Genomic DNA, 22987 nt, shown 5'->3' with positions numbered 1-22987 from the left:
CTAGATGAAGGGAGGGCCGAATCCACTGCATTAAGGACTCTTGAGCTAAGAGGCGACTTAGCACACGGTTGCCCGTGCCTTGCTGCGGCTACTGTACGAGTACTTGTTTATTCGTCACCCTGTTTCATACAGTAGGGAGTCCACCATCCCCAAGGAGCATCCTGTGCTCCTTGACCGTCACGATGAATGGGGACCTGAGTCTCTCTCAGGCTCTCGGAGGACTTCGAATCGCCAATCCCGACGATGCTACTGATGCTGTCCACGACGACCCGAAGCCGTCGGCACCCCCAGACGATGTCGAAGCTTACAGGAACGCTTCGCAGCCCCAATCTCAATTTCAATCCCAACCTCAACGCACCCTACACTCCTCCGACGGCTTGCGGGTGACGCTTTCCGATGCAACAGCAGGATCCGACGTCGTGTCTGGTCCAGGGGCGCAATACCTTGGCCGAGAACCCAGCCAAAGGGCGCCTTCACGCTACCATCACCCACCCCAGCCCGCGATTTCACGACAGCCGTCCCAGCGCGAGGGTAGTGCTGCCTCGAGTGCCAAATCTCAGGCATTCGCCGGCGATGCCCCCGTCCCAACAACCAGCGAAGAATGGAAGGACCGCGGCGCTGCCGTTGGTGTACGCCGGGAGCTCGACAAAAGCGGCCGTCCGGTCGTTCGACAGATCAAAAAAGGAGTTCGAGACTTCTCCTTTGGACGGGTGCTCGGAGAGGGCTCATACAGCACCGTATATCTAGCGACCGACCGCCAGACGCTCAAGGAGTACGCCATCAAAGTTTTAGAAAAGAGACACATCATCAAGGAGAAGAAGATCAAATACGTCAATATCGAGAAGAACACATTAAATCGCTTGACCGAGCACCCTGGCATTGTTCGTCTGTACTACACGTTCCAAGACGAGACGTCCCTTTACTACGTGCTTGATCTATGCAATGGCGGCGAGCTGCTCGGCGTGCTGAAGAGGACCGGCACGTTTGATGTTGAATGTACAAGATACTATGGGGCCCAGATTCTCGACGCCATTGACTACATGCACTCTCGAGGAGTTATACACCGTGACTTGAAACCAGAAAACGTACTACTTGACGACCAGATGCACGTCAAGATTACAGATTTCGGCACTGCCAGGCTCCTCAACGACCCCCGAACCACTCAGGACGGCAACGCCGATGGTGGCGATGGACTCGACACGGATAATCGTAATGACGACGGCCGTGCGGCATCTTTTGTTGGTACGGCCGAATACGTGAGCCCCGAGCTGCTTACGCACAAGAATGCTTGCAAGGCTAGCGACCTTTGGGCTTTTGGGTGTATCATCTATCAGCTACTGGCTGGACGGCCACCCTTCAAGGCCGGCAGCGAATACCTGACTTTTCAGAAGATTGTCAACTTGGAATACGAGTTTCCTCAAGGATTTCCTCCTTTGGCACGGGACTTAGTGGAGCGATGCCTTGTTCTTGACCCAGCTAGGAGACTCACCATCGAGCATATCAAGAATCATGAGTTCTTCAGCGGCCAGCCTTTTGGAAGATCTTTGTGGAGGTCTAAAGCTCCACGACTGCGTCCTTATGTCCCACCCGCCCAGGAACCAAACATCATCCAGCTCAACAACTTTTCAACAAGCCCTAGCCCGAACACCCGAGCACAGCCACCAAACAGTTCGCAAGGCAATCCAGTGAACGGCAATAACCGACCTGCCCGTATCATCACGGAGTTGCCACCCCCGACGCAGCTGGACATTGAGTGGTCGCCGGTGCTTACACGAAATAACGAACGCATCTTGAAGCTTGGCGATATGATGGTTCTTTCTACGCCAATACCCAATGGATCCAACGGGAAGGGGTCTGACGAGGGCCATAGGAAACTGGCTCGATTCTTTGGTGGAAGCACGACCAAAAAACGGCAGAGGCTCGTCATGGTCACTTCAAGCGGCCGCATCTTGTTGGCTCCAGCTGGTGGTGAAGAGAAAAGAGCAAAGCAGGAGCTGTCGCTTCTGGCACCCGATACAACGTGGAAAACTCATCAGGATGCCAAGGGCCAGTACGTATGGTGTCTCGATACGGTAAGACCATCTAACCCCCTTTTCGTTTACTTATTTTCTTGGTCATCATGAATCTCATAAATTGAATAGGGTGGCCAACATTTCACATTTGAAGAAACAAAGACTGCATCCAGTTCAGGGGGCGACCATGCCTTTGCTGAAGAGTGGGTGGAAAGCCTAGAGAGAGCCAGAGACATGGCATTGTCACAACAGACGCTGGCAGCTGATGCCGGCTTCGGCGAGATGTCGTCAACAGTATCAACACCATCCAGCACTCTAGTTGGCAGGGGGAACACTTCAGATGGGTTTGCAGGCAGCGACCGATCTGGGCGTAACCATTTGAGCAAAGGCCAAGGCAGCATTGAAGACTCCGCGCCGGCAAAAAGGAACCGCTTCAGCAAGAGACAATCACGCAATGGTCTAGGACCTGCATTCTAACCCCAACCCCAAGTTCAAAATACAAATTGATGTTGGGAAGCTAATCGAAGTGGAAGAATTGTCCCACGTCTTAGCAAATGACTTGACTTCAGACATTTTACTTGACAGGGTGTTTTTATCACATTGAGTACAATGGCAACATGAAGAGCGCAGCGCATCATTGCCTTGTTGATTTTCGTCTTTTAGAGCGAGACTTAGTCGCAGCGCACATGTCTTTTCTTATTGTTTTCTCTCTCTCTAGCATTGGATGGTAGAATGGTTCAGGGCGAGGAGCCCCCTACTGCGCGGCAGCAGAAGCAAGCAGCAGCAGACAGAAGATGATGGCTGGTATACCGGCATTTTTGTCGTCATAAGAAAGGGGACTCGAGGGACTCATTTCCTCCCTCCCGCCGTTTTTGTCTGTATAGTGTCTTGTCTTTAGGGATGTAGACCCGGTATAGTAGACGGCGCAAAAAGTTCCTTGGGGCACGATATAAATACGGCTATAAAGCGCGCCGATACATGGAGGTATGTTTTTGCCTGGTATATATAGGTTTAGCACTGGTTGATATACAAGTAATAAACGTTGCACAATAAGATGATTGACAACTTGTTATTAATATTAATATGGTTACATAATAATTGACATTCGATTCATTCTCTATAACATATTAACATTCACAAGGTACTCAGCTCATAGCAGCGCAATGCGAGCTTCCAACATCATTGTATAGGACAAGCAAGGTGCTAAGAAAGATGGACGAGCGGCTTGTTGGTTGGTGTAGCGCTAGATTCGCCGTGCAGTAGCTTCATAGCCTACCATCACTGACATGTGGCAGATTGGGGGCTTATTAGAGGCAAGTACACCATATGAATCTACAAAGTATTCTATATCGCGTTTTACATACCATTTGCGGACTTATCGAGGTATGCTGCTACATGTCCGATACTTGACACCTAATAGGTGGAGTTGGAATGTCTTGCTGGGTTCAGAAATATCAAGTAAAACCCAATGGATGACTTGCATGGATACATGCTGGTGCGCTTTTTGGTACCGGTTTCGGAGGGCCCCGAAAGACTCAAAGAAACGAATTCCGTTGTTAGCGCTTTTTTGCGCATGTAACGACTCGAGTGGCTTTCTGGCAGAGAATCGGATCCGTTCCGTCATTTTCAATTGTATGACTCGAGTCGCAAAAAGACAGTCCCACTTGCTTTGACGACTTACTTTGTACTTTTCTTCCCACCCCTCCATCGACAAAGGCCATTGGCGACATTGTTTCTCTCTTGTCACTTTCGTCGTCGTTTGTCGCAACAATGGATCTCGTTAACAGGTGAGTCTTGCAGGCAATTATATGGCGTTGGCCGGAAATTCATTCGTTTCGCTGTTCGAGGAAACAAAAGATGCTAACTGTTCTCTCGTCTTAGTCTCAACGGACGCTTGCTCTTTGCGGTGCCAAAAAGTTAGTAGTTTCCTTGATCGCAACAGCATTTCCTCCATATCCTATGATTGGCGCTGACTTTCTTTCTGCAGAGGGCCGATTGAACCAGGCTACCTTGAATCTCCTCGAAGGCGCCGACATCCAGTTCCGCAGAGAAAACCGCCTCGACATTGCCCTCGTCAAGAACCTCCCGATAGCCCTCATCTTCCTGCCCGCCGCCGACATCCCGACATTCGTTGGCCAGGGCCGCGTCGACTTGGGAATCACCGGATGGGATCAGGTCAAGGAGCACGATGCTGGCGTCAATGCCTCTGCGGCCACCGCGGGAGCTGCGGGCACTGAGAGCATCATGGAACTCGAGTTTGGCTCATGCAAGCTCCAGGTCCAGGTTCCTGAGAAGGGCGTGTACGCTACCAGTGCAGACCTCATTGGCCGCACCATTGGTACGAGCTTCGTGAACCTGACTGCAGAGTACTTTGCTCAGCTGGAGGCTAAGGCAAACGGCGGTTCGCCTTCTGGGAAGCTTCAGACTACAATTATTGAGCTGAGTGGCAGTGTTGAGGCAGCTTGCGCATTGGGTGTCGCCGATGGCATTGTCGACCTTGTTGGTAAGTTGATCTTTTACATGCTTGCGCTCCCGCCCGGGTTTCCATTGGCGGCTCTTAGCATATCGCAAACTAACTCGTCGCAGAATCAGGAGAGACCATGCGAGCTGCGGGACTGAAAGCCATCGACACAGTTGTCGAGTCAACTGCCGTTCTCATCAAGTCCCGCTCACCATCCAACCCCGAGTTGGTCGATCTGATCGCCTCGCGGATACGTGGTGTCATCACCGCCCAGCGATATGTCCTTTGCCAATACAACATTGAACGATCAGGCGTCGAAGCAGCCACAAAGATCACCCCCGGAAAGCGGGCGCCAACCATCACAACGCTGGACGACGGCTGGGTTGCCGTGAGCTCAATGGTTGAGAAGAAGAAGATTGCTGTTGTGATGGATGAATTGACTCGGGTGGGAGCCCACGACGTTTTGGTTCTGGACATTCACAACACACGATAATGTCTATTTCGAAATGAAGATGCTGTCGAACATATGCGAAAAAGGGGGAGGTCAAGATACTGGCAACATGGGGAAAAGGGAGTAAGGCAAAAGTGGCAAAAGAAAGAAATTCACAAAGAGGTTCATGCATTAGATAGATTACGGCCCAACAAAATTAACTCGCTTGTAAATATGTTTATTCTAAACGGTATTCCCCAATATTTCCCCATCTATATCGCCCAGCGATCATTAGGGCAAATCATCATATCTATATGAACTTCTGTCTGTACTTCGTAAAGTTGCGCTGCGTCGGATGCTGTCTATCCATACTGAGCCGTCCAGCATGTCCTGGACCGAGTCTAGATTAGCATCGTCTACCGGGCGTTCCAATTCCGCAACCGTCGCTTCCCGAACATCTGGCATTTCAAGCTCGAAGCTGAATGTTGAAATGCCTCCGCTCTCCTCGTTTACCGATAACGATTCGCGAGGGAGGCCGAGGGGGTGATTGTGCATGGCACCGCCATCTGCTATCGACTCCGGAGGCCAGGCCGACTTTCTGTGTCCATCTTCACCAGCACCCGTGCCGAGTTGGGACAGCTTCGCTTCTGTCTGTGCAGAGAAAGAGTCGTCTTCGTCATCTTCAACTAGAATATCCGGGATCCTAAGCTGCGGGATGGTTGTCATGCGCGAGGCTCGCTTTCGCTCCATGTGTGCTTTAAATTTGCGTGACCAGTATCTGCGCCAATCTAGTCAGCTCGCTGTCCGGGTGCATATGTTCAGGGGCCCAAGAAATTGTACTTACAGTGTATCAAAGAATCCCTGCACGATCCGTCGTCGTATACCTTCGTCGACACGTTGTAGTCGTGCTCGCCGCCGCAAAAATTCCTCAAGCCTATCATTCGTTAGCAAATTTGAACTTCATCTATAGCCCAGCAGTAAGAACTCACCTTAAACTCTTGCTATCATTGATAATATTGTAATGGGCAAGAATCATCAAAACATCAGTGAATGCGATTCCCTTATCGGGATCGGCGCTGACGAGAACTTCCTCGTAGAAGATATTAAATCGATGACGGCGTTTGCGAATCTTTTTGACGTCCAAATGGCTGAGCCTCTCATTTAGTTTGTTGATATCAATGTCATTTAGCGCAGCCATCGAGACTATCGAGGTATGGCGAGACATCCTGATATCTTCGCGAACATCGTCCAGGATTTGCCGTACAGAATCCTCTGCTTCATATATCCGCATCTGGAATACGCCTGATAATTCACCGAGCAGACGCGGGAAGGCTTCCTTGGTGATATAGCCAGTTCCGGCTGGATCTACACTCCGCCAGGCTTCCTTGAATCTTCGAATCTCATCTCGATCAACCGCAGACATACCAGAAGAACGCTGGTAGACATAACTGAAGCTCTCGAAAATCAACGAGACAAACAGATTCACGAAGATATACATGCTGACAATATTCCAGGCGATGAACAAGAACCTGGCCCATGGCTTGCTGCCGCAGTCGCTGTCGAAAAAGCTTTCGGCTTCGACGCAGAGCGGCGGCTCGATGCCGGCGTAGTCTTCCATGATTTGATTCCATCCTTCTCCCAGACTCATTCTAAACAAGAAGATCAAAGCCATCGGAACTGTTCTAAAGTTGATGTCGCTTCCCTCATTGTCTCCAAAGCGGGTCAGGCTGAATGTCTGCGTCATTGCAATGGCAAAGACAAGGAAAAAGACGAACCAGGTAGCCAGGAGGTTACCAATCACAGGCAAACTGGCCGCGGCCGTCTTGAACAGCTGATCCAGAGCGTCGTTCCGAGGTATCACCAAGAGAACAATGGCCACTAAGAATATCTTTTGCAGCTGCACATATGTATCAGCCCTAGCGTCTGCAATCAACAGTGCTAGAGTAGCAATAAAAGCACCTGATACAGCCACGAGAGAGTAAAGATCCCAAGAGCTTCGTCGGAAACGCGTCCAACCCAGGCCTAGAATTCGGATGGTGATGTTGCTGATGTATATCAAGCTGAAGAGCAAAAACACGTATTCACGAGTCGTAGTCCACCAGGATGGCTCGTCATTGAATTCGGCAACTAGCAAAGCCAGATGCAAAACTAGGACCACGGTAACCGCTTGATACCACTTGCCTCTTTTCTCAATGGCTCTCTTGTGACACCATTTCTTCCATTTGTTTTCCGATTCATCATATGAGCTTTTTGACGGCGAGATGTGACGCAGAAGCTTTCGCAATTCAAGCCATGATCGCTGCTCTGCTGTAAGATATGCAACGCCGGTCTGTTCTGTGTAATTTCTCATAAAGACGGAGATGAACAGAGTAAGGATGAAGACAGTTGCCAAGAGGTTGAATACAACGAAAAACATGGCATTCCCCTGGTTGGCCGCATCCTGTGGCTGCATACCGCGACCAACAATTGCTTGAGCAGCAAAAGAGACATCCACCCATCCTTCTTGACTGACGATCTGAAACAAGGTGAAGAGCGACGAACCGAAGTCATCAAAACTGAAATATGGATTTGCTGCCACCCTTGGTGCCAAAATCGGCCAATCGCTTGAATAAGGAGTGCTATTGAATTCGCCGAAACATTGGGATAGGAGAGATATGTCGCCAGAATCATTGCAAGACACTAGCTCTCCATTGAAGAGATTTAAGCCGTAAATGGCAAATGGAATCAACAGAGAAATGGATACGAATGCGGCCTATGACAGTGTTAGCAATCTCTGGTAAGGGTCAATGGAATACAGTGTTCTTCATACACCTAAAAGTTTCCACCATCCGACTATGATGAGTGAGTGAAACGTGTCCCGCGCGCTGTCGCTAACATTCAATAGTCGAAGGGCTCGAAGGGCTTTAAATGCACCCAATGCTCTCGAGATGGCACCATCATCGATAAGTAACGTCACAACATTTATCCATAGCGTAACCAACACAACTGCGTCAATGATACCCCACGAGCTACGTAGGAATGCATTGGGCGTCCATAATAGACCGTCGGCGATTATTTTGATGATAGCCTCGATTGTGAAGATGACAGCAAAGGCCATGTCTGTCCAGATATACCATTGAGTCATAGTAGCAGGATGGTGATCTCGGTACTCCTTCTGATAGAGCGGTGTTGTGACACATGCTATCACAACCATTGCAAAGACTGAGGCGTAGATGAAAGTCGATATCGTGTACCAGGCTATCCTGTTAGGTTCGACACCGTCGAAGCGCTCAAGGCCTCTTGCTGGGCCTACAAGACTTTGGCAAAATCGCCGGATGCGACTGTTGGGAGGGAAAATGTATAACGAGGTATTGTATCGTGGATACTGAGCGAGATAATCTCGCTGGGCTTTACGGCGAGCCGACGTTGCTGTTACTGCCTGCCGAGCCATCTGTCGAGGGTCCAAGGTGCCATTCGGACCGTCAAAGCGGATATTTGAGTAGAAGGGGTTGGGCTCGCTCTTATGGATCCGGGACCATATCTTCTTTAAAAACCCCGGCCTACCATCTCCCATCAGCCTCGTCGTGCTCCGTTGCGGTGGGCCTCTGTGCTCTGGGTTAAGACGGAGAGGGTCGGCCACTTCATCATCTAAAAACTCCTGTACCACGGTATCCTTGAGAAGCATCTCCATCATACCTGGGCCATAGTCCAATGGATCCTTGCGGCGGCGAGATTTCCCCCAGCTGAAAATGGTCGACAGCGTAAGATTATTGGCCGTACGCCCAAGTTCCTTCCTCTGAAGAAAGGCCTTGACTTGCTCTAGGCGCTTCTCGTCTTCCGACACATCAAAATTCTCCTGAATAACAGCAATAAACATGTTGATCAGGATGAAGAATGACAAAATGAACCAGCCTATTAAAAATATTGCACCAATCCAAGCCGTTTTCGTTGCTGTGGTATAAGAGGTGACCGAGTACAAGATAGCCGTCCAGTTCTCACTGGAAAGTATTTGATACATGCCGAGAAACGAGTTGAATATGGTGTTGAATGAGATGCGATTCAAGTTTCCGTCATCGTCATAAACGGGGATTTGTCCCCTGAAGAGCTGCGCAGCTAAGATTGCGACCAAGAAGGTCATCAAAAACACAAACAGCATGAGGTTCCCAATACCCGCGGCGCTTCCCAGCACTAGCAGGATGAGCTTTCGCGTCACAGGGATTGCCAAGACAATTCGATATGCTCGAAGGACTTGAAAGACTGTGAGCCACGCATACACCCGAGTATTGTGAATAGGCGGAATGAGAATTGCGGAAGTGATTATAGCCAAGGCTAAATCAAATAAGTTCTGCCAACTCCGATGGAACCTAGGCCAAAAGGCCACAGTTCGAATGATGATTTCAACATCAAGAAGTATGGTGACAACAATCTCGGCTGCGTTGATAAATTTTTCTCGAGTATGTGACATGGATGCACTACGGCAAGCTTCACTGAGTAACGCAAAGGCAACAACAACTAACCAGAAGAACGAGGTTTTCCTGTATAAATTTTGTGCAGGCGAAATTTTCCGTTTCCGCTCGTCTGCGTGCGACTGTGAAGACGGTTCGGCTTCAACCGTAAAGGCACTCGACTTGCTTTCTTCACGAATGACCTGAAATGATGAAGTAATGACGGCTATCAGCAGGTTGGTCAACCACAACATCATAATCATGATTGCCGCGCCAAAAAAGAGAGCCGCTTGAGGGTAATCTGAGCCCATAGTGTAATACATCAAGTCAGAGAAAGTATTGGCACTCATGAGGACAAAGACCAACTCGAGGGAATGGAGGATGTTATCAAAGTTGACTGTTCCATTGTAAGGGTTATCCTGCTGCAGGCATATCGATCCTCTAGGGCACAAGAAACCTTTCCCTTCGGCAGTTCCTCTGGCTAGGTTGTCTAGCGATCCGGGGGTACTGAATTTTACCCAAGGTCGTGTGGCTCCAGTCGCATTATCCAAGTAGCCACCGCAAAATTCCATACTATTGGTGAATGAGGCTGTCAAATTGGTGGGATCTAACGGATCCAACCATACGCATTGTCGACTAAGGCTGGATTTGAAGCTTTGTATGCCGATGATAGCAAAGAGGAGCCAGAAGAAGCTGATAAGAAACGCTACACGAACGAGGAGAGGGGCCGCTTTCTTTAAACTTCTCAGGATAATCTATGTCGCATAAGTATGCCATCACAACAAGTCAGAGTAAATAGACTATCACTTACAGCAGTGCCGTGAGTAAGAGCTAACAGTCTCAAAATGCGAAGACAGCTCAGCATTTTGAAGAGAAAAAAATGGCGTCGGTTCTCAGTTCCACTGATACTTAGCCCAAAAGTAATCCAGAAAGAGACAACAGCAACAAAATCCATGCGATTGAATGAATGGCGCAAAAAGGCTCGACGTGCCAGTTGAAAGCGCTGCTGGTCCTCAATCGTCTTTGGACCAGTCTGGGGGCCCTGCATCAAGGTTGTAAAGGAGCGGGCAAAAGCAGGGGCCTGAGGTTGAGTTGACCGAACTCTTTTCGTTGACTTTTGTCGCTCAGGCCGAAAAATGGTTTTGTATCGATCTTCAACTGCTGCCCTGATGCCCCTTTTGCGATCAATGGTACTGTATTCCGCCGCATTTAATATGAGCCCTGAAACCACAATTCTAGCACCAATCTCTAATGTGAATATGATAAAGAGCCCAAGCATAGTCCAGTCTATTGGTTTTTTACCCCATCGCTCTGAACGCTCATTGCCAGGACTGAAGACGTCTGGCCAGGATTCCACGGCAAGTAGAATCGTTTGAGCGATGATAAGGACTAAGATGAAGGGCTCAGTAAATGGATTGACCAGGATATCACACATCCATAATCTAAATCGGTTCTCTGGAGAAAATATGCCTAATGTTTTGCCCTTGAGGGGATTGAGAGGTTTTGCGCGAGCGGCGCGAGGTGGAATATCGGTAGTCAAGAACAGGTTCTGACTAGCCTTCTCCTCCCGAGAAGAAGCCGGTCGGCCATAATACGATTCGGCGCCATACGTCGTCGTTGCTGGGTTGGCCGGTCTTTCACTTGATGAGTCGCGGGAGCGGGAGCGATAACGTGAAGATCCCTGGTCGGTGATATCTGATTCTCCGCTAAGATTCACGACTCTCTGGGACATAGCCCTCACAATTGATCCGGCGCGATGAAAGGCCCCAGATGTAGACGGTGATCGCGATAGGCGAAAGTCTCCAGGATCCAGTGTTAACCCATAACTTTGATGGCCAGCGGATAGATAACCCGAATTCGAACCATGTCCAAAATTCTTTCCCTCTTGGTCACGGATTGGAGCGTTGTCGTCATCGCGAACAGTCTGGAAACTGCTCCTAGCAAGGATTCCGTGAGCGTCTTCGTTATGGGTGCCAGATATCGGTTGTACTCCCGCCGTAAGCGGAACTCTATCAGAATCTGAATAGTACGGATTCGCTGACTCTTCGATGTACTGCGAGCCTCCATCGAACGGGTGATATGAATCTGGAGCAAAGTGTGGTGATTGCGAGAGAGGCGGTGGAATATCAGGAGGAAGCGCTGCCTGCAGCGCCGTAGGATCTATATGCGAATCGAAGTTTATACTATCATGAGAAGACGAGCTATACGACGGGTGCCAGTAGGTTGACAGTCCAGGTTCGTTATTCGTCCTCGTTGGCTCGCGGTGGTTATCGGACGAATTGGCGCCTTGTAAAACCAGAGGTGGCGGGCGTACCGTCCGGTCGTCGTCTGGCCGCTCGGAGGACATTGTCACAAGCTCTCAAAGCGATATGCGTCGGAATCGTAGCACGGACTCGACATTACGGACTAGGCCCGACAGCTGGTCCCTTTGCTGGAATAAGCATCGGCTGACAATAGCGCCTGTGTAGTTTTTGAATAAGTATCCAAACAGTGTTTTGGGGGGGAAAGGAATCGAATACCAACATCTAGCATATACACATATTGAATAATCACAAGCCGATTATCAATGGGCAGAGAACAGGGGTTTGGAGGCAGCTTCGCGTTTCACTTGCGCCACACTTCGTAATGCTACAAGGAGTTTAGGAGATGTCTATTTTTAGAACTCAATTGACCTTGTGTTACGTACTTCTTCATTATTATCTATTAATAATTTCGTAGATGAAATCGACGAAATAAGATAACGTAAATAAACTATGTAGGTTTTAATGATATAACTTTTAAAATTGAAGGACTACTTTTTACTTGAATTAATTATTCAATTATTTTATATAATATATTATTTACATGTCGAATTTAATATTCATAGTGTGTATTACTAAGACAGCTAACTAAAACAAAACTCTAATTTTCTTCTCTCCCTCAGTATTGATTAGGTAATATTTCATTCTTTATGAACACTGTCGTACGATTGCATAGTACTAAGCTATAAAGGGCATGGTGTCAAATGGTTCGTCTCGATCCTGCCGGTGACAATCGCAACATCTTCGACTCAGGTACTGTCATCAGCACTACTCACTCACCTCAGCCAATATGAAGTACAGCCTGGTTTTTGTCGCGGCTCTCAGCCTTTTCCAACTCGGTTCTGCTGTTGATCAAAAGAAGTCAGCCATCATTTGGTTTGATGACGCCTCCACTCCAGATTCGTTTGTCAACCAAGTCAAGGACAATATCCTCAAAGCTGGTGGCAAAATCACACATGTCTACACGATCATCAAGTATGTTTCTTCTCAACTCTAAGAGTCCAAGGCATTTATTAACATTCTCATAGGGGCTTTGCTGTAATCGCGCCGGAGAAGGCACTCTCGACGGTACAAGCAATGGGCTCGGAGCACTCGATTCGCGTGGAGGAGGACGAGATCGTATCATCCCTATAAATAATACGGGTGACGTTGTCGCAGAGTTCTGGGCGCCTGTGCCTATCTATGTTCAACAGCGAGGAATAATACTGCTACAGTCTTGTCGGGGGCGTATGGCGCATATCTAATTATAAATCGATTACTTTTCTTTTCCGCTTCTCGTTGCCCAGTGGTTGTGGTGATGTATTGTACTCGGCTCTTGCCTAAGCAACATGATCCTATCGATAAGTGAGATACCGGGAGAATCGCATCGCTCCTGCCTTTCATTGTTGCATCGTCTACTCGCTGCTACCTAGGCACCTACTAATATACTAATCTTACGCCCTAACAACTTCTCCCTTCCAAAGACGTCCACGCCTCGTACGCGTCCCCCTATTGAGATATTTCGTGATGGAAGCCGCAGAAGATGTCGCGGGCGACCAAGATGCTGGGACCCACGACCTCGAAGAGTCCATCATCGCTATAGACGTCAGAGACAAGAAGATGATGGGATGCAGCATCTTCTCCACGGCCGACGGTGTTCTCAAGATAGCGAATGACATACCTATGGTGAACGAAAATGTAGCAGAGCAGTTTCTCAACTTCGCGCAGGCGACGACAATTCTGATGTCGCGGCGAGTTCCGGAAACAATCTTGGCCTTTGTTGAAAAGCATGTTGAGAGGAATGCCGAAGGTGAGCATTTTCCTGTGCATTCAGCATCTGACAAAGCTAATCCTTTTAATTCCTTGTTTGCTTGAATAGCAAGACTTGTTTTACATCTAATGTCCTCTTCTGATTTCTCGCACATGTTTGCTTGCGAAGAGTTGTCGTCGCTATATCCTCATGGAGTTTCTTCATTTCCGATTGCATCTCCATCAAATATTGAGAGGCAATCCGGTGAAAACAATATACAAGCTCCACAAACCCCCAATCGCCAAGAGCCTCATTGCATGAAACTGATCCGGTGCGGCTCTTTAATTGACCTGGATAGTGTTGCATCTGTAAGTAGAAAATCGCATCAAAGTTGATGTCTAAGTGAGTACTCATAAGAACAGTTAAGCTGCGCAGGCGCCATTTTTACAGAGCTACATCGACGTCGTTCACTCGCATCGTCTTTAAGCAGCTCTGTCACAGAGAACCGGTTTAATGTGGTATCTATTACAATGTTTAACTTATTGGATCATGTTTTTATCAGCGAGGAGTCCCTCCTCTCCTTACAGATTATCAATCACGAGTCACACCCAAATAGCCAAGCTTGGAGCGTCGACTCTAAGAGCTCGGCTGGAAAAGAGAATCTCTCGATATATGGTCTCCTTCATCCATTGGCTTCCACCCCCCAGGGCCGAACCCACCTCCGACACATGTTTCTTAATCCTACATCAAACCTCGACATCATCGCTGATAGACAACGCACTATTTCCATGCTTCTGGAACCCAACAACGAGGAAAAGACAAGACGAGCCGTCTCTATTGTACGAAAAATGGGAAATATAGCACATACAATGTCACATCTTCACAAAGGAATAAACTCTCCATCTTCTCACAGAGCATTCAACATTAGTGTATAGGGTACACTAAGAAGATTCGCATCTCAATCCCTCAAACTCAGAGAAGTTGCAATTGCTTTGTCCAGCCCAAATCAGGGTAGTATTATTCGCAAAGTGAGTGGCCTAAACCTTGTCCGACACTGGTTCTAACAACAACTTAGATTTTCGACGGAATTCCTCCACTGGCTTTCAATCAGGTAGGCAGCATGATTGATAGAGTTGTCAACTTTGACGAGACCAAGTTCCAGCAGCGCTATTCAGTCAAGCCCGGCATTGATGTTGAATTGGATGCATTAAAACGGCAGTACGATGGCATGAATAGCCTCTTGACAGAGGTCGCCAATAGTGTCACTCAAGATTTGCCAACATGGGCACGTCGGCATATCAAATCATGCATTTTTCTTCCTCAGCTTGGGTTTTTGACTGTAGTCGAGCAAGAGTCCCAGCAAACGAATGGTGGATTTGATTTGGAATGTACAAACGATGGCCGATGGAAGAAATCGTTCGTCGATAATGAAAAGGCTTACTATAAAAATCGTCATATGACGGATCTCGACAACCAGTATGGAGATATATACTCCCAAATCAGCGGTAGGATTCGTGTCGCCCGACTAAGCTCTCAGATTTACTAACAATCAGAAGACAGAGAAGTCGAAGTGATGCAGAAGCTAGCCGTGGATATTATCGCCCAGGAGAACACGCTTTTGGCAGCTGCAACTATTTGCGGAGAGTTCGATGCCCTTCTTGCTCTTGCTATTGGCGCTACAAAGTATGGCTGGAACGCACCTCAGATGACAACTGAAAACATCATTGACATCACAGGCGGAAGACATCCGCTACAGGAGTTGCTGGCTCCGTCATTTATCCCCAACGATTGCTTCATCGGCGATGACAATACGGCACCAGGACGTCGAGTCCAAGCGTTAGTGTTGACTGGACCAAACCAGTCTGGGAAAAGCGTTTACATCAAACAGGTTGCAGCTATCGTTTATTTGGCACATATAGGGAGCTATGTACCAGCTGATAAAGCCGTGATAGGCACGGTGGACAAAATCTTGACTCGGATCTCGTCACGAGAGAGCGTGTCGAGTACTGGAAGCACCTTTGCACTGGATCTCAAACAAGTCTCACATGCCATGAAATATGCTACATCACGAAGTCTGATCATTCTGGACGAGTTTGGAAATGGAACTACAGCCGATGATGGTGTTGGGATGTTCACAGCAATGCTAGACTATTTTCTTTCCTCAGCAGCGCAGTCACCAAAAGTATTGGCGGCTACGCATTTTTACGAAATATTTGCCAACAGCTATTTGAATCACCATAATCAACTCGCATTAGCGCACATGGAGGTGAAACTTGATTCGAATGCAGTCGATGCGGAAGATAAAGTCATTTACTTGTTCAAGCTGGTTGAGGGATACAGCTCGACAAGCTTGGGCAGCCAATGTGCAAGAATAAGTGGAATCCCAGAGATTATCACCGACCGAGCAGAGGTCATAGGAGAATTATTAAGTCGAAATGAGGACTTGACTTATAACTGGTCCAAGGGAATAGATGAAGAAGCCGACTTCAATCATGTATACCAAGAAATCGAGGAGTTTTTAAACCAAGAACCAAGCATATAGATCAAATTTGCTTGTCTCAATCATTCTCAGCTCAATTTAATAAAACGATTATATTTAATGTCTGCGCAGAGAATTTTTCCCATTTCTGGCCCACGATGTGTAAATGTTGCTTGCATTTATATCCCAAGTTGATTATCTAATCTTGGTTTACTGTTAGAGTAATGCAATCTAGCTCTTATCGGTCGGCGAATCTCCCGCTAGCCCCCAGATACGTTACTCCCCCTGCACTCCGTATTGTCGATGACATTGCTCTTCAACTCTCTTCGTTTTCAAGCAGCCGAATCTCTGTCGCACGCGTCATGGCTATTGGGGCTTTGTCCAATAGCACATACCATGCTATAGATGAGGAAGCTAGAGCAGAGGTTGATGTGTTAAATTCCAGGCTCGATAGAACAACCCAATTGACGAAGAAGATCCAAGCTTCCCTCGGCCGACTCGAAGCTACGGGCCAGAGCGTACGAGATGTCGCTGGTCCTCTAAACGGAGAAACGAGGCGTCTCCAAACACTCTCTAAAAGTTAGTCACACTCTCTTGTCAAAGCTGGAGTCACTGCTAAGTAGGGGAGCTAGATGTCGAGTCTGTGCTTGCTGCCATCGATCGCCTACGTCAACCTTCGGATAGCAAAGATGATGAGGAGCAAATCATTCGATCCGGACCTGAAAAGGCCGGCTTGTCGAACTACTTGGCTTCCATCAAGCGACTAAGCATTTCATACAAGGAAATGCAGACTTCTAACCTGCGCGCAAATCAGGGTACCATGAATGACCTGACCCGCCTCATCAAGCTGGGCAATACGCAGTTAGAGAACCATTTCGACAAGATTCTACGCGGCGAAACCCCCCGATCACTCGAACCGCTCCACTACATCACCAAAGACAAGCCCTTTCCCGTGCTTTCCCAAGACAAGATTGCTCGGCTAGGCCTTATTTACTCTCATGTTGCGGGAAACTACGCGAATGGCTTCGAGTCTTCTGTCGCCAAGATATACGCCGATATACGAGGGCCATATTTATCAGCGTCTCTGGCCAATTTGGCCGCGGCGAGTGTCAATACCGCCAAGAAGAAGAACCCAGGCGATATATACCAAGCAGGCGCAAATGGTATTGGAACATACACACAGGCTATGGAGGGAATCTTCATTGCTGAATATGACAATATCTGCAGTATCTTCACGCGTGAGGATTGGGGCCCCATCCTGCAGGCGACATGCCAGGCTGCTGTGACTGAATTGGCCCGAACTCTGCGAGAGCTCAATACACACATCAAATCCCATCTTACCACCGACTGCTACATGGCCTACGAAGTTACCGAAATCATCTCCGGTCTTTCGAATAACCTTGACAAGCGTACGGGTGAGCTGAAGAGCTCACTATCTGCCGCTCTCAAACCCGTCCGTGAGACGGCCAAGTCTTCTCTCGCCGAGTTGCTAGAAGAAACCAAGCGGAAAATAGGCAACCTACAGACACTTCCAACGGATGGAGCTGCAAGCCCCATCGTGGCGGAGACAATGCAGCGATTGAACTCCATGGTGGAGTTTTTAAGGCCCATTTCAAGCATCATGATATCTCTCGGCGACGGTGGCTGGAAGCCTGGAGCTGCTGCCAACGGTCGCACAACAGAGGGAATACCGAGTCTAGCCTCGTTTGATGTCGGCGCCGACGGTAAAGACCTCTTCGCCAAATATTGCCTTGACACTATTGAGGTTCTGCTCTCCTCCTTGGACCAAAAGGCCCGCGTGCTGCTCAGAAGCAAGTCCCTGTTAGGCGTCTTCTTGGCCAACAGTGTTGTCGTGATAGATCATACGATTCGCAGTTCAGAGCTTGGGCCATTGCTTGATGGTCGTCTTGATTCGCTTGATCAGTGGAGGAAGAAGGCCACTGTTATGTACACCGATATCTGTAGGGACATATCTGTCTATCTATTCGATACCATCCACACAAACCGAACCAAGCGCCCAACTTCTGGCCATGCGGATACTGCCGACTCTGCATCGGTAGTCAAGGGCCTGAACAGCAAGGACAAGGACAAGATCAAGGAGAAGTTTACGCAGTTCAACAATGCATTTGACGACATGGTAGGCAAACACAAATCGTACAGCATGGACCGTGAAGTACGAGCAATGTTTGGTCAAGACATTCGTCAAAAGCTGCAGCCCTTGTATGAACGATTTTGGGATCGTTACCATGAGATTGATAAAGGAAAGGGCAAATACGTCAAGTATGACAAGCAGTCGATTGCAGGCGTATTTATGAGCCTTGCCTCTTAGGCGTCTTGAGGATCTGTGGCAGATGCATGCGATAATACCAAAGATTCGACACATCTCACACAGGACCGCACGAGGTTGAATGAGTATCCGTCAGGGGATTTACAGTCCAAAGGACTTACTGGTTCAAAGCAATATTGGCCTCTTCCTAGATGAACGAGTTCCCTATCAACCGCGCAGTTAAATGTCAACCGTGGAATAAATCACTCAAACAGAGAAATGCAGAAATAAGGGTGGCTTCTGGGCAGCATATCAAAGCAGACCCGGACTGGATGGCCTCTATACGCATGGCTGCTCAAACTGGATTTGACTATATGCTACGCGCAATAGCACTAGATGTGATAACCAACCCTATAAGCATATAATATTTTTACTTTAATATACCAATACATCCTTAACTCATCAACTTTGAACGTTCTTTATCCGCTACCAAATATCGTGTCCACTCGTGTCCTCCTGTCCCACACAATCACTCCATCGCTCTTACGCTTGAAGTACAAGATTCGGTGCTGTGGAATGAATTCCTCGTCCGTCTGTTCGGTTCTCCAGCTGTCCAGCGCCTTCTCCTGAGCTCCAAGAAAACGATCTTCGTACCCAACTAGGTAATCACTAGAGTCCATGCCTGAATCCCATCGGATGCGATTCATGGCGTCGACTGCGCTGCGGAGCTTGCCTGCCCCAGCCGGCTTTACAACTTCGGATGTAGACTTGGAGGTGCCTGTTTTCAGTGACCGATACTCTCTTAAAGATACGTAAATTTCGCCATCTGCTTCATTTTCCTCTTCCAAATCGCTTTCATCGTCGTCCAGATCCGTATCGGCACCATCGTACTCGTACAGCTGTTCGGGTGCGAGCTTCACAGGGCCGAGGCCAGATCGGCGCATGATGGAGGCGCTCATCCAACAGTGCTCAGCGTCATAGTATTTGTCGCTCTTCTGGATGCGAGATTCGAATTCCTGGAGAATGACACGGATGTTCCCTTCTGCGGCGGCCTGACTCGTTGCAGACTTGTCTGCAATACTGTCAACCCACTTAAGGCCTATCAGATAGCATGCCGAAAGCTCCGAAAGCTCGTCACCGGCACCGTTGGTTGGCTCTTCGTCTATGAATCTGGCTGGCCAGATACGAGGTACAATGCCTAGAGTCTTTCGGCTTATGTCTAGTTTGCAGGTGAGTACTTGCTGTGTTATTCATGGCATTCGTCAAGACACTTACCAACGAGTATAGATATAAATCTCGATTCTAGCCAGCCCAGGTACTTTCTCCCTTTCTGTTGGGAAGATCCCCAGTAGCGGGCACTTATTTTAATGTACGTTCGATATGAATCAAGAAAATCAGCACCTCCTTTCTCTATCAAGCTCGACGGTGTTCCAGAGAGCTCCAGACCGAGAAACTTGTTCCATGTCATATCATCTTGGGAAAGAAGGGCTGCAGCTCTGGTAAACTCAGAAGCCAAAGCATTGACAGTGGAGATGGAGGCACTGGACGCAGTATTTAGAGACGGCCCATGCCAACCAAGCAGGCAAAGTGGCTCCCTAAAAGTGCGATGGTATTTCAAGTCACGATGGTAAAAAGGATCGAATACCACCCCTGTTTTCCAATCGAACTTTGAGTAGTGGTGGAAAAAGGAGGTCAGAATATCGGCGGTGGAGGCTGCCTCGGGTTCATTTGCCAAAGCCTTGCAGACTGGCACCAGCAAAGAGGTGATGTGAATGCCCCCTAACAATCCGAATTTTGCCGAGTACAAGCCTCTGGATTGTGCCCAGGCCTTGATGAAAAGATGCGCCACACGGTATTTGGTCATATCAGGAATGGACCTTCGTAGGTAGAAGAGATCTCGAGCAGGTTTAAGTTTTGCTATTGATTGTACTGGTAAGGAGAAGATAGGGTCTGATGCAGGTCGTTTCAGAACATCGGGATATCTGTTTGTGTCGTTAGCAAATTCCAGTAGAAAAAAAATAGGCTAAAGAGAAGAGATATCCAAATCTTACCCCTGAGCGATTGCTGCGGCAGCACAATACTGAAGATCAAATTTGATGCCACGGATTTCTAACTCAAGCATTGTTCCGGTATTGGCCATGACACGACGCAGGATTTTGATACCGTTCGTTGAAGCCTTCTTCAGCTTTTGCACCGCCAAAGAGAAAAATGTCTTGGAACTTATGTTACCCACGCAGAGACAGTCTATGTCTGACAAGCTGGTCCACACGCCGAGGCCAAACGATCCAACAGGGATGAGAACAAGCTGAACTTGTGAGCGTTTTTCAGCGTCATCAGTCGCATCGTTCTCTAACAAAGTCCTTTGCAGGAGAGCCACTGCTTCTTGTCTCAGCTCCGCATCCGAAGCGGAAGGAAATTGGCCATTGGATACCAAACTGGCTTTCAATTCCTCAAAGCTACCCCATGTAAGAGAGGCTTTGCGTAGGTTGATTTCCTGATACTTGGAACTAGAGGGACTATCAACGCCCACATTGGATGGTGACAGCATAAGAAGGCAGCGGATACCCCAGTGGTCGCTAGCTTGGTTCTGGGAGTTACTCCCGCTTGAGTCCATAGCTTGGCCGAACATGTTAAATCCATGAGGTTGTAATTGAGCAGATTTGGTGACCAAAATCCTATCATACCTCTGTGGGCGGTTGCCACCGGCGCCGACAGAGGCCGCAGCAAGAGTATTGGAGATTGGGTCAAAAGTTGCTCCCTGTTCTCCCTCATAAAGTCCCAGGTCTGATTCATGGTTTCCAGTTGTGCTCGAAGATTCGCCAGGGCCAACTCTAGAAATTAACCATGCATCTTGAAGCCCAGCCTTGGACACGGTAGCCTCAATTTCTTCAAGATGCTCGAGGCCCTTTTCAGAAATTTCGCCCCTTTGTAGCGCTTGATCAATTGTGTGCGAAGACGAGGTCAAGTTGAAATCCCCGGCGACTATCCATGGATGTTGTGGAAACGAAGAGTTCAAGTACTCAGTAAGTCTCTTCACCTCGTCTCGTTTGGTAGCCAGGGCAGCGTCGGTTAAGCCCCTGCTGAGATGGCAAGCTGCCAATACTAGGGGCATCGGGGGAGAGTCTGAAGGTCCGCTAGTTCGAACTGTTGGGAATTTGAGAATCCCAAACCCCTTGTGTTTAAAGCTCGGAAGATATCCCCACTGGAATGGAAGCTTGCTTAGAACAACGATATTTAAGTGGCTAGGTAGAGGAGCAACCCCATGTTGATCAGGTGGTCCATGAGTGGCGTAAGGATATTGCGAGCGAATGTTGGAGTCGGACAGCAGAAAGCCGAGGAACTGGTCGGTGACTTCCTGAAGAACAAGGATATCAGCCGAGGCGCGTTCCGAGAGAATATTGCCCACAAGTATTGGGTAACGAGATGAGCTCGGTGGCCAGTCAAACTCGGCTAGGACATTGTAAGAGGCGATAACAAGACGATTGAGCTGAGTTGGGTCAACATCTGCGTCAGTGATGGAATCTGAAAGAGGCTCCCATGACATGTTCACTCCATCATGATGAAATGTGGCCTGGGGACGTGGCAGAGAAACATCGACTGGCAGAGTAGGAATTACAGCTAAAGTTGTGGGATCGCGAACAACAGACTGAGATATCAGGTCGATGTATCCCCAAAGTCTCATTGGTCGCGAGGCTGCGGTGCTGTTCGGCGATAGAGGATCACGTATCATTATTGCGAGCTGATGGGTATGCCATGTCAGCGGCGTCAAAAGCCGAGCCTTTTCCAGGAGAAACTGGTGCCATGATGCCTGAGAATCCTCGCTCTGAGCGAGCGTCAAGTGAGGCCGGTAATCTCTGCCTTTGGGCCAGCCGAGAAAGCGGTATATTTGATCTCTTAGCTCTGAGAGACGATTGACTTGGTGTCCAGGTTTTGGCCGAATGAAGACGGTGCTTCTTCGACGGTGTGAAAAGACTCCAGCTTCCTCTAAGCTGATGGAGATGTCCTCGTCCTGAGATGCAATCTTATGCTGGCAGAGCGCCTCGGTCACATCGGAAAGGGCTTCTGGAGTGACAAAAGGATAAACAAGAGTAACATGCGGCGGCCATTTTGTGAACTTTTCATCGTTGAGTGACCGCAGCGCATTGATAGGTCCCCAGGATTGTGGTGGAGGTATCAAACAGAGTGCAGTATCGTGAGATTCTGCAAAGCGCCGCTCAGCGGTCGCATCAACTGGTACTTGCTCCATTGGAAACGCGGATGTCTGCACGGATTGATTTGAAGAGAGAGATGTATTATTCATAAAATCTTGGAGATTGACAGTTGTGTATATTATTCAAGAATTAATGAGCGATTGGCGGAGGGCAAGCCGGTGATGAGTGAGAACCGCGTCGTCTTTCCTCCAACACCCAGAGTAATAAATACATATAAGAACCCGCGAATTTGGCCATTTGTGAGACTCGAACCTCAGGATACGAATTGCAATGGTGACAAGCTGAGAAAATCATCAATCGGTGTGAGTCACGATTCATGGGCTAGGCGTTTTATGACCCCAAAGGCAGCCTGAAAGCGTGGCTGAGGAGCGAGTTTTGAGACGAATTATTGCATGCATCCTTGTATGTAATTGGTAGGTTACCTGCAGTTTTATTTCCTATGGAGGAATGAATTAATTAGTGAGTCATATTACGGAACGAGTGAACATTTGATTTAGGAGGGGGAAATTGAGCAGAATGTCGTTGGAGGGGGAGAGAAGTTATTAAAATTCTGAGAGTGTGTTTATACTCTATTCATGAGATAGTTGTTGGTATGAGAGGAATTGAATGACTTATCTCAATATCATTGAAGGTCCATTTAAGGTATGACGAACCTCGGTGGAAATGGCCGGTAAC

At 48.2% G+C, this 22987-nt stretch overlaps 7 protein-coding genes across 7 annotated transcripts; 5 read left to right on the top strand and 2 right to left on the bottom strand.

The window, feature by feature from the left end:
• Positions 1–182: 182 nt before the first annotated feature.
• M431DRAFT_11266 (hypothetical protein) lies at positions 183–2489 on the top strand (the record flags this gene model as incomplete). Its single annotated transcript, XM_024911843.1, has 2 exons — positions 183–2072; positions 2142–2489. 2 exons carry the CDS (start codon positions 183–185, stop codon positions 2487–2489), a joined length of 2238 nt encoding a protein of 745 aa, XP_024767646.1.
• A 1293-nt stretch (positions 2490–3782) lies between these two features.
• Positions 3783–4966, top strand: M431DRAFT_501545 (hypothetical protein; the record flags this gene model as incomplete). Its single annotated transcript, XM_024918029.1, has 4 exons — positions 3783–3799; positions 3894–3928; positions 4000–4515; positions 4599–4966. 4 exons carry the CDS (start codon positions 3783–3785, stop codon positions 4964–4966), a joined length of 936 nt encoding a protein of 311 aa, XP_024767645.1.
• Positions 4967–5194: 228 nt separating this feature from the next.
• Positions 5195–11674, bottom strand: M431DRAFT_11264 (hypothetical protein; the record flags this gene model as incomplete). The annotated part of the gene is made up of 5 exons (XM_024911842.1): positions 5195–5681; positions 5748–5837; positions 5893–7655; positions 7713–10082; positions 10139–11674. The coding sequence occupies 5 exons, from the start codon at positions 11672–11674 to the stop codon at positions 5195–5197; spliced, it is 6246 nt and encodes a 2081-aa protein (XP_024767644.1).
• Positions 11675–12326: 652 nt separating this feature from the next.
• M431DRAFT_156425 (hypothetical protein) lies at positions 12327–12898 on the top strand. Its single transcript, XM_024912952.1, has 2 exons — positions 12327–12602; positions 12656–12898. Exons 1-2 carry the CDS (start codon positions 12418–12420, stop codon positions 12759–12761), a joined length of 291 nt encoding a protein of 96 aa, XP_024767643.1. The 5' UTR covers positions 12327–12417; the 3' UTR covers positions 12762–12898.
• A 176-nt stretch (positions 12899–13074) lies between these two features.
• Positions 13075–15924, top strand: M431DRAFT_525746 (hypothetical protein). Its single transcript, XM_024920632.1, has 6 exons — positions 13075–13416; positions 13486–13724; positions 13779–14195; positions 14292–14384; positions 14432–14861; positions 14913–15924. Exons 1-6 carry the CDS (start codon positions 13134–13136, stop codon positions 15896–15898), a joined length of 2448 nt encoding a protein of 815 aa, XP_024767642.1. The 5' UTR covers positions 13075–13133; the 3' UTR covers positions 15899–15924.
• A 273-nt stretch (positions 15925–16197) lies between these two features.
• On the top strand, positions 16198–18164 carry M431DRAFT_501541 (hypothetical protein; the record flags this gene model as incomplete). Its single annotated transcript, XM_024918028.1, has 2 exons — positions 16198–16414; positions 16468–18164. 2 exons carry the CDS (start codon positions 16198–16200, stop codon positions 18162–18164), a joined length of 1914 nt encoding a protein of 637 aa, XP_024767641.1.
• A 416-nt stretch (positions 18165–18580) lies between these two features.
• M431DRAFT_100974 (hypothetical protein) lies at positions 18581–22347 on the bottom strand (the record flags this gene model as incomplete). Its single annotated transcript, XM_024911275.1, has 3 exons — positions 18581–19320; positions 19377–20083; positions 20153–22347. The coding sequence occupies 3 exons, from the start codon at positions 22345–22347 to the stop codon at positions 18581–18583; spliced, it is 3642 nt and encodes a 1213-aa protein (XP_024767640.1).
• Between the last annotated feature and the right edge of the window lie 640 nt (positions 22348–22987).

This window comes from Trichoderma harzianum (assembly GCF_003025095.1).
Source record: "Trichoderma harzianum CBS 226.95 unplaced genomic scaffold M431scaffold_30, whole genome shotgun sequence".
Classification (NCBI taxonomy): domain Eukaryota; kingdom Fungi; phylum Ascomycota; class Sordariomycetes; order Hypocreales; family Hypocreaceae; genus Trichoderma; species Trichoderma harzianum.
Note: the sequence above shows the minus strand (reverse complement) of the source record. Positions and strands in the feature narration are given on the sequence as shown.

Bases quoted from the DNA above. Each gene is read 5' to 3' on its own strand.
- M431DRAFT_156425 (XM_024912952.1), top strand. From the start codon at position 12,418: ATGAAGTACAGCCTGGTTTTTGTCGCGGCTCTCAGCCTTTTCCAACTC. The intron at 12,603-12,655 runs GTATGTTTCTTC...ACATTCTCATAG, and splicing joins CATGTCTACACGATCATCAA to GGGCTTTGCTGTAATCGCGC.
- M431DRAFT_525746 (XM_024920632.1), top strand. From the start codon at position 13,134: ATGGAAGCCGCAGAAGATGTCGCGGGCGACCAAGATGCTGGGACCCAC. The intron at 14,196-14,291 runs GTACGAAAAATG...ATTAGTGTATAG, and splicing joins CAAGACGAGCCGTCTCTATT to GGTACACTAAGAAGATTCGC. The intron at 14,862-14,912 runs GTAGGATTCGTG...AACAATCAGAAG, and splicing joins TATATACTCCCAAATCAGCG to ACAGAGAAGTCGAAGTGATG.